The following is a 13,524-nucleotide window of genomic DNA, read 5'->3' on the forward strand; positions in this document are numbered from 1 at the left end:
TTATCATCAAATATGAGTTTATTTTTTTTATAAATCATTCTTACAAAATTGGCATTTATCTATTTCATTTGTGACCTCTATAAAAGTCTTCTGTTAATTACAAGGTAGGAGGGAGGAGAAGGCATCAGAACAGCTGGGCCCGACCCGAGTCCGTTTCACATCAACAGACAGAACTGGAACTGCTGACGTGATGCAGACAATCTCTGATAAATAATCCCAAACAGGAAGTGGTCATACGTCGTCGTCGCCTTGGCAACAGTGTCCAAAACACAAGGATGAAAAAGGGGGGGCGCATTTTTTTTTTAAGCTAAGAAGAATGGAGGCTGTGACTCATCCAGTGTATGAAAGCAGGACTGTTGCTGTCGCCGCCCGTTGACTTGAAAACAACACGACAGCGCTCGCCATGTCGAGAACTCACATGTTGATAAAAGGCACAAAATCAAGAACAGACTCTTTTTCTATAAACACCGACTGCCTGGCACATTTTGGGTAAACCTTCATCCATCTGTTTTGAAGCACAAAATGATAACTTGCATAAAGTTCCCCCCTGCTCACACGACATGACATGACATGACAAGAGGCATTTTGAAGCGGATGCAGAGGTTTTCCCGGTTGGCCTAAATCCCAAACGAGCTCGATGAACTTTAAACTACGCCAACTGGAAGATTTGGGAGCCAAAATTCTTGACCTGAAAAAAAAAAATCCAATTGAAATCCCTCAAAGTGTCACCGCCTCAGAGCCATTCTTTTAGAGCTTGAGGGGACGATGTCACAGCAGCGTCTGAAAAACGTTTCCATCTGCTTCAGAGGACCCAGCTGCTTATCATTTTCCATGTTTCGGTTGGCGCAGATTTTTATTGGGACTTTGCAATTTGACTCCCGCAGAGAGCCAAAGATGCTGCGTCCAAATCCAAATCATCGGCCGTATGCAAGTTTTTTGTTTTTTTGTTTTAAAATCGAGCGGGATTCGTCGGCCAAGAAAACCTCTGCAGAGTGAAACACAATATGAGCTGTTTATTGGCATCTTTGTGGATTAATGTGCACAGCGTGTAGAAAATAAACTGAATAAATACCATTAACTCCCCTCAGCGATGCAGGATCAGTCTTATGTTCTCGCCACGTCATCTCAAATCGTACACAGTCCTTTTTTGTTCTTTTTTTTCCCAATAAAAATAAATATACGTCTATGTACAGTGCTAAGATGTGGCACGGGCTTGAACGGGCTTGGATGGTCTCTTTTTAGTGTGGAATATCTTGCAAAGCCAGGGGGACATGGTTCTCATTGAGATGATCAACAACATTGACTCTAATGATCAAACATAAAAAAAAAACTTATGGATATGGATTGAAACAGTACGGGGAAAAAAACGGGACCAGATGCAAACGTAAAGAGGAGCACATTTTTTCCCAGAGTCATGCGCCGTAGACGAGTGAACATTAAAACAGATCATAAAATCTCTCCTGGCAAACCAGTACAAAATCCAAACTTTGAGTCCCAGAATAAAAGAATACAAACAAACATGAAGAAGATAAAAACCAGCTTTGATATGAAACAGTAGTTTTCTTGAATATGACTCTTTGTTGACGTTAGAATACATGTGAACATAAAACATGTGTAGATAAAACATTTAAAATGGATGAAAATAAAAGTCAAACAGTCGATGAATGTGTGCTGATGATGATGTCGACTAACACACTCACACTGAGCAGCTTTTGGCAGACACATTAAAAACTGAACGTCTGCCCGACAGAAAGGCCACTAAAAGCATGCTGCTTTCATTCAAGTGTCTGCAAACTAAGTGTGAGAGTGGACCGCCTGTGCTTTCGGCCCCGCACGCTGCACGCCGTCCCTAATGACAGCCGTGTTTCAGCTCGCCGTGTCCTCTTAGAAACGATCACTTAAGGGTGGAGAGATAGCGTTTTTTGATCCGGGCTGTTCAATATAAACAACGTTATTTAAGGTGCAAACTGTCAGCCGGTTTGATGTGATGTGAGGGGGGTGGGGTGGGGTGGGGGGGAAGGTGTCCTCCCAAGGCTAGCATTAGCTAGCAGGTCATGTTTGTGGGTCACTGCTTTCACAACACAATGGTCCATAATGTGAGTGTTTCATCAACAGCTTGTCCCCTGGGAATAAAAACAGCACTCCAAATGAAATAGGTTCACCTAATTGAAGCGGGAAAAAAAAAAAAAACGTGTATCTCTCTAGAGTGACAAATGGAGGAGAAAACCTTTTGTCACTTTAACGACCTCTGATATGTCACGGAAAAGGGGGACAAAATACCCGACAGCGGGGGTGAGCCCGCGTCGGACTGATGACTCGATATTGAAACGCGAGAGCATCTAGGCGTCTCAAAGCGATGTAGGCAACGTAATGTGCAATAAAACAACTTTTAAAGGCAGACCCTGATGTCACATTGGCACTGATGCGCTCAGCATTAAAAAAACTCTTTACAAGCACTCCTGTAAAATAACACAGGTCACTAAAGACCTGCTATGGTCTGAGATTTGATTCCATTTTGCCCGTTTAAGGGGTAAAAAAAAAAAAACCTCCGAGGACTTTGAAGGAAAAAAATAAATGGGCGAAATGAGTTTGGGTTAGAATGCAACGTTCTGCTCCATTTCATCCAGAAATGTTCATTTTGCTCATTCCAACGGAGGGAAAATGTACTCTGCTTGAGCTTATGGTTGGATGAGCCAACTTTTCAAGGCTCTGTACACACACACACTCACACACACACACACACACACACACACACATACAGAGGAGTGAAAGTACATAGAGTTGGAAGGGGAGAAATAAAAGAAGATGAAAGCAGAAGAAGAAGAAAAAAAACTGATGAGAGAAGTACAACAAGCGGGGAAAATGGGATATGAAACGAGATGTTTTTCTAACTTATCTCAGTGATAACAGAAAAAGCAGATAGGCCGTTATAAAAGCAATATCGAGGAATGAGCGGCGGGATGTTTTCAGGCTCAAGGATGTGTGTCGATTACTAAAATCTCAGGAAATAATGTCTGCTTTGATATCACAACCTTGTCAGGGCTCCGTGAGAACAGGTCGGACTCTGCTGTTTACATGTTCTACCTTTGAGAGTGGAAACATTAAAGTGATGACTCTCTGCTTTTGAACCTCTCACAAGAAGAAGAAGAAGAAGAAGAAGAAAGGGTCAACAGTGATACCAGGCGAGCTGATTTGTACAGAAATCAAATCAGCTCCTAACAGCTGGAGTTTGGTTATGAGTCCAGTATTATGTCCTGATGCAGGGGGGGGGGGGGGTAGAGTCGACCGGTACAATTCATGGTGAGTGGTGTTGCCAGGTTTGCAATCACCTCCTCTCTTCTACCATCCTGCACATGTGCCGAGAGAGCAGGAATAGTCAATGTCGTCGATGTTGTACAAAAAAATATTCTATCCAAGAGTTCTCGTCGTCAGTAGTGAGCGCTGCATGTTTGCACATTTGAAAAAAAAACACCACACAGAGCTGTTTGGCGTGTCCGTCAGTTTGTGTACTCCTCTTTTGTCTGTCTGTGTTTGCGGCTTTTGTTTGTGTGTTTTTCTCGTATCCAAACGCCCATCTGCTTGTTTCCTATTCATCCGTTTCCCGTGCTGTGGTCGTTGGCAATGTGCTGAGTGGAAGACAGAGCCGTGTCGCTCGCCGTCCGTCCCGCTGCGGTCCTTCTACTCTCCACCGAGTCTCTCTCTCGCGCCTCCCCCTGCGTGGGGTCTCCCCCGAGGGGGCGCCGGTCCTGTCAGAGCCTCTCGATGTCCCTGTATTTCTTGCGGAGGATGGAGACCTGGTCTTTGAACAGGACGGGGTCCAGTCTCATCTGGGAGTGGACCAGAGGCATGGCGCCAAACCAGCTGGTGAACTTGTTCATGCAGGTCTGCCGCTGGGCAAAGTGGTCCGGGTCGGCCCAGCGAGACGCCCTCGAGGACTGAAGGAGAAGAGGACACACAAGACGGAGAAGTTAACACCGTTAGAAGTCACTCAGAGTTGTGAATAATTATTAAAAATCCACTTCTCCATGTTTTTCTAACTCTAACATGTGTCTCTAGTCCGTCTACAAACCCCCCAATGATGACAAAAGTCCATCCTCTCCGTCTTTTGCCTGCTCCACTTTTCAGAAAATGTGTGCTCAAACAGGCCGAGATTTTCCCTTCATGACATCACAAAGGGCAGTAACCCCTCCCCCATGTGGGTGACACTCCCACAGCTAGGTGTTTGTTCTGCCCTGTGAGTCTGCCTTTCAACCGCTAACAATAGGGCAAGGTGCAAAGAAAGCCCGAGACACCCAAAGCCTTTCCAGAGAGGGGGCGTGGTCAAACACAGCTCATTTGCATATTTAAAGGTACAGACACAGAAACAGCCTGTTCTAAGCAGGGCTGAAATAGAGGGGTTTTATAGGCATGATCGAATACATGGATTTACAGAAATAAACTTCAGAGATATTTATTTTGGGACCTCTGAGACTTGTATAAACTTGTTGAAAACAAATTTAATATGTGACCTTTAAAAAAAAAAGTTGCAATTCAGATTTTATGTCAACACACGTCATTTAAAATAAAAGTAAACATCTCAATCGGTTGATTAATTGGTGCAGAAATGACACAAGAAAATGTACAGGCAACTTGGAGAAATCAGGGAGAGAGAGAGAAGGAGCCACAGGTTGGATTCAAAACCGGGCCGTCCACATGGAAGACTTTATCCTCCGTACATGGGGCGTGTGTACTAACCACTAGGACACCGGCGCCCCATTTTTAACTATTTTGTGCGACTTGAAATCCGCTGACACCTTTTTATTGAGGTAGTAGTAATGTAGGAGTACATCAGATAAAAAAAAATACTTCAAACTTGGAAGTAAGAAAGATTTTCCTAACATTGAAACAACTGACAATCATCTGCAACAACTGAGACTCTGTGACAAGAGAAACCCATTACTGACTGTCGCCTGACATCAATGCTACTCAATAAATCATCAGCTGGATCATGCTCTATATTTGGCAAGACTGCGGCCTGAATACAAACTATGACGTAAGCCACAGGACTCCCCACTGTGCTTTTGTTTCTCTGCTGTAAAGTGACTTGTCCTGTTTACCCCCGGGTCGCTCCAAAGAATTTTTTTATTCTAATAATTCATGCTGTTTGTAACCCAGCAACAGTTTGTTCTGGCTGGAAAAAAAGAGACCTTCAGACACACGCCAATGTGAAGAGAGCACCACTGGAGTCGGCATGAATCACACTTTAAAAAAAGAAAGAGGACAAAAATCAAGGTCGATTATATAATCTGTCTGTTTCAGACCCAAGGTTGTAATCACATCAGTCATGACTTTTTCTTTGATGCAAACCATCTCTCAACCTGCAGCTGTCTGTAACTTTGCCAAAAAGCACTTCTGACTCGTTGACGTATAAAAATGTGATCATTCATATTTCATATATCCAGTGATGGTTTGGTTTGAGTACACTCCTTACCTGTCCCATCATGGTCTCCTTGTACTGTTTCTTCTGTGTGACCTTGATGGGCGGCAGCTTGGTGACAGCAGAGACCAGGAAGTTCATCAGGATGTCCTCACAGTTGGCCAGCTGGTCCACCATGCTCTTCAGACTCGTGGGTAAGTAGTTGGTGTACAGGTGATGGTAGTACCTGGAACAGCAGACAGGAAGGAGTGTGCATAAAAAGAGGGCACTTGTTGTGTTCATTCATATGAGGATGTAAAGGCATTTCAGTGGAAGATTAAGAAGACTGAAGGGTGATTTCCAGGTTCATTCAATTCTTGTTTGTACAGTATTATTTTTAAAACATTGTGTTTACGCTGAAATGGCTTTGTCTGATTCAATCTCAGGTCTTTCATTTTTTCTTACATTTCTTCCTAATTGCACATATTAAAGTTGATATTGATTTTGAACACGTCTGATCACAACGGTGTTTATTGCCCACAAACGGTTTTTGTTTTGATCAAATGCTTGAAAATGCTCCCGGAGATCTTTCATGTTGCTGAAGAGCTGTGTATGTCCCAAACAAACTGCACCACGTCATTTAAATGCAGCACATTTTTAGACCCTTTGACAATACAAGTCTGAAGCCCGAGGGTAGAAGAAGTCTGAATCCATCAACAGACTTGAGTGCTAAAGTTTCCTGGATGGATTGAACGACTGACTTATTGAAAGTGATTAAGCGTTCGGGCGCAGTGATTGGCTGACTTCAGCTTAATGGACTGCTCCCATCACAGCTGAGTGAAGTCATATTAAAGCTGACAGGGCTTTAGTCAAACTAAACGGAGGAACTACGCTACGCTGTGTAGGAGACAAATTGACATTTTTTTTGGATTAAACATAACCAGTGTCAAAACATTGGTTTCCTGAGGCTGTGCTTCACTGAACATCACACCTCCTTTTAGGATCCACAGATCACGGCATCAAAGTGTTGAATCAAAAGAAAGACAACTGAACACTGGAGAGCTGAGTCGAGCAGGGCTGTGATCCCCGTGTAACAGAAGGGGAACAGAGCAGAGCAGAAATAAGGAAAAAGACAGCGGAGCAGAGGGAAACATTGCAAACTGCCTCGGGAGCCGGTAAACAGCTTCATAGATCAGAAGACGGTATTATGAAGAGTGCTCTGTACCTGTGGTAGATGGCGGCCCCAGTGAGCACCATCGAGTAATCGTTGGTCCATTTGGATGTGTAACCCCAACGCTCCTTGTTGCTGTCCCAGAAGTGGCTGCGAGCCGGGTAGCCTACGATTCGCTCTGGAAAACTCTGCCAGACTGTGAAGGCAAAGTCCACCTGGCCGGACAGAAATACAGAATTTTATGAATCACAGTAATATACTGTAGTTAGAGATGAAATAAAGGCTTAGTCAACAACATCGATGAATTTTGTCTATTAAAAATATATAATAAGTAGATTTTGGGTTGCCTGCTGCTAAAACAGAATCCCTTGAGATGCTGACTATCCTCATTTAGCGCTGTACTTGATTTTTTATTTATTTTTATAAATCCTTCTTATCAGGATGTCTCATATCGCAATAAGGCTGTTAAAATAACTCAACTAGCTGTCATCAACATCATCACTTTCATCTCACAATTTTGAATTGTCAACACATTACTTTGAGATATTTCAACTCTTCATCCATCTTAACTTAAATCAATGCTCAAAGCGATGACTCATACCTTAATGCTAACTTTACTTCAGGTAACTTTTCAACTCTTTGCTTTTACTGTTAGATAACAGCTTGTTTATAACTTTTAGCGAACATTTTCAGCTGACTTTTTAAACTATTTACTTATAATTTTAAGCTAGCAGTTTCAATTTTTGACGCATTATTGTTCGCTAACTGTTTTGTCTTTGCTCTCGGCTTACTACTTTAACTGTTCACGTTAAGCTAACTATTCATCTATTTACCCTTTACTTTTAAATCATTATTTTAGCTAACAGTTTCAGCTGTTCACTTAATATCGGTCAACTAGCTAACTTTTCAAACGCTAACTTAACTAGATAACTTTTCAAACTCTTACTTTTAGCTATCAACAATTAACTTGTGTTTTTAGCTGTTAGCTATAAAAAACCTTTTATTTATTACTTTGCGCGAACCATATCAACTCTAAACTCATGACTGTAAGCTAGCTATCTCTAATGTATAACTAGTTAATCAAGTTTACTTTTTTAACCACTAACTCATTACTTTTAGCTAGCTATTGTAAAAGTTATCAGAACTTTAAGTTAACAACTTTCGCTAAACTCTGTTCTTTGCAGAAAGACGTGAGGTACATTTCAGCCCAAAAGAAAGTAAAGAGAGAAGATGAAAACAGAACACCAAAATCAAAGGAGATTTAAAGTCTCAAAGATTTACATCAGAAAAATTGAAGACTAGAACATCAAGTAAATACTCAAAACTGAACCCGGTTTAGACTTTGGGAGGGTGTAAGGAAACAAAAATGTCAACAGACTGACAGAAAACAATCAAATGCTGCAGTCCATGGAAACCCATTCACCTTCTCCCACTGTACAGTCACAGGAAATGTTATGTGTGATGTGTGATAGTAGTAGCAGCAGAATCTTAGGGATTTTTCTTAGTGCAAGAAACAAAAAAATCAATAAAACCATTCTCAAATCAATATTTTATGCCAAATGGCTGATTATGCTGGTAGGTACTTCTGTAACTTTTTAAATTAAAAGCTTTGTGGGGATTAATTTCTCCCACTTCTACAAAAACTTTTTACAGTTTCTACTATGTGAGAAAAAAAGAGAAGGCAATAGACCAGAGGGAGAACCGACAGAGGAAGTATACAATCGAGCAGAGCGTAGTAAAAACACAACAGAGGCAAAAGCTCATCAAACACGGAGCCGTCTTTCCTCAGCAGCTGCCTGCAGCAAACTTCTGCGTTCTGCGGCGATCAAAGTCGTTAAAGTAAAAAACGTCAAAACGGCCTCTGTGGCTCCACAAACGGCTCGCTCTTCATTACACCACATATTCCACACTGTTTTACACGGAGAGAGTGCTTTTATTAATTAATACTGGGTCAAAACCCCCTAATAAACACACCATGTTATTTTTTTTATCTTCTCTTCCTGCCAGAATGTAAATATTCAAACATTCCCTGAAGGAGCAGAGGAGTCCTGAGCCTCAGTTTCTCATTCTGTCCTAAATATTCAAAGGAAAGTTTTGACAGTACATGACTAAGGAGACTTTTTTCATGTTGTTGAACCATTGTTTTGACGAAGAAATGATGGAGAAGTGGTATTTTGACCAATAAAAATATGCAAAATCTTTCTTCTTAAGGAGAACAACTCTAGAGCAGTGTTTCTCAACTGGTGGGTCGGGATCCAAAAGTGGGTAGCAGAGCCATTTTTCAGTGGGCTGCGAATGTGTGATTGGAAAAACTTTTGTTTCAAAAAGTCTAGTAAGCGCTTTTAAAAAATTTTTGTTTCATTTTGTGTCTTTATTCTGTCAGGTCCTGAGGTCAGAACGACACAATTTTTTTCATTCAATAAATCTGATTGATTAAAAATATCTGAAATTTGGGTCGCCATTTTTCATGAGGGAGTTGATGGGTCCTGAGGCTAGACCAGTTGAAAACCACTGCATTAGAGGCTGAACAGATATTGACTGTGGTCATTTTCTAATTTCATGATTAACATTTCACTTACATTGATGTTCCCTTTGCTCTACAACATTTTTATTTGTGTTTTTTTATCAAAACACTGGTTCGATTTGGTTTTTGAGGCTGGATTTTCCTCTCAGTGCCAACTTTAACTTGCCATCTTGATCCTCCGCACAAACAGCCTTTATGAGATCTAGTTCTACACTGTTCAAAGCAGCATCTGGCTTCCCATGGTGCAGCGCCAAAACTTGTCCCCGGGAAAAAAAAAACCAGTCCTGACAGCGTGTGGAACAAAAAACGCCCCCAAACAGTGCTGCTCTCGAGTTTGGGGGATTTCTGGAGGATACAGTACGATTACCAGTGTGAAAACATGAGAAAGAAGATGGAAAGTTAAGGAAAAAAGGGAGGGAAATAAAGGCAGAGGAGAGGAGGGAAAAAGTGAGGCAGTGGGAGTTAAAGTTAAGAATAGTTTGAGCGATTTAAGAAGTGAGCTACAGAGCGATAGCTGGAAAACATCAGGGACAAACAGAAAAGCGAAAGAAAAAATTGAAAGAAAATGCAATCAGAGAGTCGCATCGGGGACATGGGGAGACTGTGTTTCGTCTCAAGAGAAACAGGCTGTCGAGACACAAAGACAGGGAGAAAGGAAAGAAGACAAGTTTTCCGTTATACTCAGTTTTTATTTTATCATACCTCTGTGGTGGACAGCACTGTGTCTTCATCCAGGCTGAGGACGGCATCGGTCACGATGGTCTCGTAGGGCAGGAAACGACTGCTCATCACCTGCAGAGGGACACAGAGCATGAAGGGTTCAAACAAAAAATCTTTAGAGAAAGAATAATAAGATTTACTGACTGTGATCATTGGATGACTGATACAGTTTTAAATATAAAGCAGAAAATGTAGAAAATAGATTGAATTGAAAAACATTAAGGAAATGGTTAAAACCTTCTACAACCAGACGACCTAAACGTTTCCTTTTTTATTCAACTGCATGTTTTTACAAACTCTTTGTACACAGGTGTTTACAGCTTCCAATAAATGTTTCCAATGTGACATTAACGCCATCCTAAATCACTGCAAGTTGTTTTTTTAATGAACTGTTGTTCCAAATATATTAGATATGTAATATAACATCTGCAAATGTTTCTTTACTGGGGATAAATTCTCTTTTTTATTCTGTTTCTATTACTCTAGCTGTAAGTTCACAGCTAGCACATTTTTTAACCTTTGGCAGCAGTTTGAAATAACTCTATTCTATCTATGTCTACTTTCCAACGTTTATTCAGTTTTGCTAAAGGGTGACCTAGAAGAACTTCTTGACCAGCGTCCTTTACTGTTATTTGAAGGCATGATGGGAAACTATAAGTTATATCAGCAAAAACCCAGAGAAGGCATTTTGTTCTCGTATTGTATCCAAGAACTAATGTAAGAAACTTCTCATTAAAAAGATGACTCGAACACAAAATGTTGTTTTAACATCTATCATGGTATTGTCCTATCCGTTTAAATAGAGGAGGTTACATTTATGACCTGTAACGCAGCCATCCAGCAGGTGGAGCTATACGTCTTCTGGCTTCACTTGAGGTGAGGTATTCTGCTGTCCATTCTTCATACAGTCAATGGTTTACTCTTAGCTAGAGCTTTGATCATTATTTGGAGAGTTGAGATAAAGATGCAAATGTTTTGTACTCATGTTGAGTTTAATCTGTGTGTTTAGTGTTTTTTTTAAATTGGTTTTAAATCTAAAGTAAACAGCTTTAAAGGTGAGAATTCTAACATGTATCAATAATAATTGTATGATTTATCAAGGACTCCAGCTGGAAATATGTTTTGTCTGTAAATATACAGTATACCAGACAATGGTTCCTTAAATTTTTATATATTTTTGTTAGTTTTCCTTCATTAATACTCAAATAAAATAAACAAACTCAGAGCGTATTTTGCTGTGAGTCGCCTACTGTGATTGAAACTGAGACAATGAGAGCTGTGAGAGTGAAGTCGGAGGCTAATGAACCAAAACAATAAGCTGAAAGACACAAACCCTCCATGCAGCTGAGATACAGTGCACTGTCAAGACAGAATTCCTGGTGTGTCCGTCGATACATACGACCCCTTTCACATACAAGTCATGCAATCAATCTGTGATGTAAAAATATTGATTATAGCTGCCTTACATCCCTACCTGGAGAATAGTGATAAATATCAGAATAAAAGCCCCTTTTTTGTGTTCAATATATACTTTATACATATTTAATGGTTCTTTACAAATTCATTGGATTCAGGGGAGACAACAAGCCAGGACATCAAGCAACAGCAGCACACGGAGAAAAAAGAGAAAATCCAATATCCTGTGCTTTACTGCACACGGCTCCCCATTGTTTCCAACAGTGACAGAGTGCTGATACAAGTTTCCATTACTGCTGCAGGGTCGTCTTTCTCTTTTTAAATCAATAAGAACACATAAACGCAGCAAAAGAGGTACAGCCTGAGTCATGACTCCTACATAGGGCGAAAATTTACCTCTCCTCTGCACCATTTTTCAAAAGGAGAATATGTATATTTAATAGATAATGAATCCAGACTGCACAACACATGACGCTCCGAGGTTATTTACTGGAAGCAGAGAGAGAGAGAGAGAGAGAGAGAGAGATGGTGGACGGGGCTTGGTGGGTGGATTTAAAGATCAACATCTTGAGGATATTTAGACGGGAAGTCTTTGGTCTGACACTGTGAAGAAAAGTGCTCGGATGAGGAATCAGCGGCTTCACTTCGAGGAAGAGGAGTGTGTGTGTTGTAAACCGGCTGTGTGCTCCAACTCAAACAAAACCTCCCACACAAACAAGAAAACAGCTCAAGAACGCAAAGCTGTAATGGCCGACTCACAAACACATCCAGATACACGGCGTAACGGTGCTGAAAAGGCGTGTTATTCAGTTATTCAGCCGCGGCTCTGAAGGTCAGGCCTCTGTGAGAATACTTTTTTCAAACACCACCTGCACTGAAAAGCCATTACATTTACATTGAAGAATAGTCAGTGTTGACCTCTTTTCTCTGTAAACACCTTTGTGTGCTCCTACTGCATTCCAGCAGCGCAACCTGACTCTCTGCAGGTCATCATCACTCCTACAGCCGACGGCGAGAGAAACACGAGAATACAAGACTCTCTCGTCAAGCTGTGAGAAGCCTGTTAGAGACTGGGATTGTTTTTATTTTTTAAAACACGGCCAAGTGTACAAAATGTCATGAAGACATTCAAAAATGGCCGTCAAGTGAAAACTAACCGCTGTGGTGTCTTTAAAGGCTTTACGTGCGATTTTTTGATCCAGCAGATGTCGCCCTTGAGCTCCAGCATGAAACCAAAACAACTCACGCTGCATTGTTGTGTTCGCATTCTAATGCTAGTGATCTTTATTATGCTGGTATCTTCACACTGCATGTAAATTTACACGGGTCAGAACATCTGATCATGCCACGATCAGCACTCGTGCCCTCCTGCACACTCCACGACAACGACGTGCAATCAGGCTGAAATCTGGCCGGACGTCAGAATCAGTGGTGCGACTGAAAAATCGGCTCACAAGAAACAACAGACAAAATGTGCATAAAAAACATCCTCATGTGTGTTCATGTTTGACAATTTACTGACACACAGATGATTTGATTTATGACTCAGCTGTTTTGATGAAAATCTTAAAGACATTTAAAAACAGTTTTTCAGGAAACGGAGACTTTATGAGTCACAATCGACTCTGATGGTACACCGTGACGCGTCCATCAGGAAACTGTGATTGTTTTGATTCGGGTCTGATGTCGGCGTAATTTACGTATCCGATATCGGACTGACGGCCTCAATCCACGTCACTGATCAAGATAAGATGGTCGGGCACTTTAAACACTCTCAGCTCGTATGCGCAGTGGAGGCTGTAGTCTTCCAAGCGGGCGGCCCAGGTTCAAATCCGACCTGTGGATTCTTTCCTGCACGTCATTCCCTACTCTCTCTCCCTGATTTCCGACTCTATCCCCTGTCCTATCTCTCAAATAAAGGCCAATAAAGCCCAAAAATTAATGTTTAAAAAAAAAAAAAAATTACAACTCTTACACTTCAGTTTAAAAGATTTAATTTGAAAATCCTTACTTCCTGTTTGTGAGTGAAGCCAGCACAATGCAATGCAACAATGGGTTTACTACAGCTGTGTGTAGCCTCACAAATGATACCAACAACAACAATAACAATATTAGTTAAGATAATAAAAATATTGGAATCAGTATCAGCATGTGTTGAGGAGTGCATCTAACAAAAGGAGGTTTTAATCCTTCATATTTGATGCACCATAATCCTGTTTTAATCCTTCATATTTGCTCCATCTTACACTTACACCTCTCTGTTACCCTCTCACACAGCTGAGCTCTGACAGAGCTGTC

At 41.1% G+C, this 13,524-nt stretch overlaps 1 protein-coding gene across 1 annotated transcript in view; it reads right to left on the reverse strand.

Moving 5' to 3' along the window:
- ext1b (exostosin glycosyltransferase 1b) overlaps nucleotides 1-13,524 on the reverse strand; it is a 128,060-nt gene continuing 114,536 nt past the window's right edge. The window contains exons 8-11 of the mRNA XM_065948155.1: nucleotides 9,793-9,882; nucleotides 6,621-6,781; nucleotides 5,471-5,642; nucleotides 1-3,935 (exon numbers count right to left, since the gene is read on the reverse strand). Of these exons, the coding sequence (XP_065804227.1) occupies nucleotides 3,750-3,935; nucleotides 5,471-5,642; nucleotides 6,621-6,781; nucleotides 9,793-9,882 (609 nt within the window). The 3' untranslated portion in view covers nucleotides 1-3,749. The remainder of the gene's footprint in view (nucleotides 3,936-5,470; nucleotides 5,643-6,620; nucleotides 6,782-9,792; nucleotides 9,883-13,524) is intronic.

This window comes from Labrus bergylta, chromosome 19 (assembly GCF_963930695.1).
Source record: "Labrus bergylta chromosome 19, fLabBer1.1, whole genome shotgun sequence".
Classification (NCBI taxonomy): domain Eukaryota; kingdom Metazoa; phylum Chordata; class Actinopteri; order Labriformes; family Labridae; genus Labrus; species Labrus bergylta.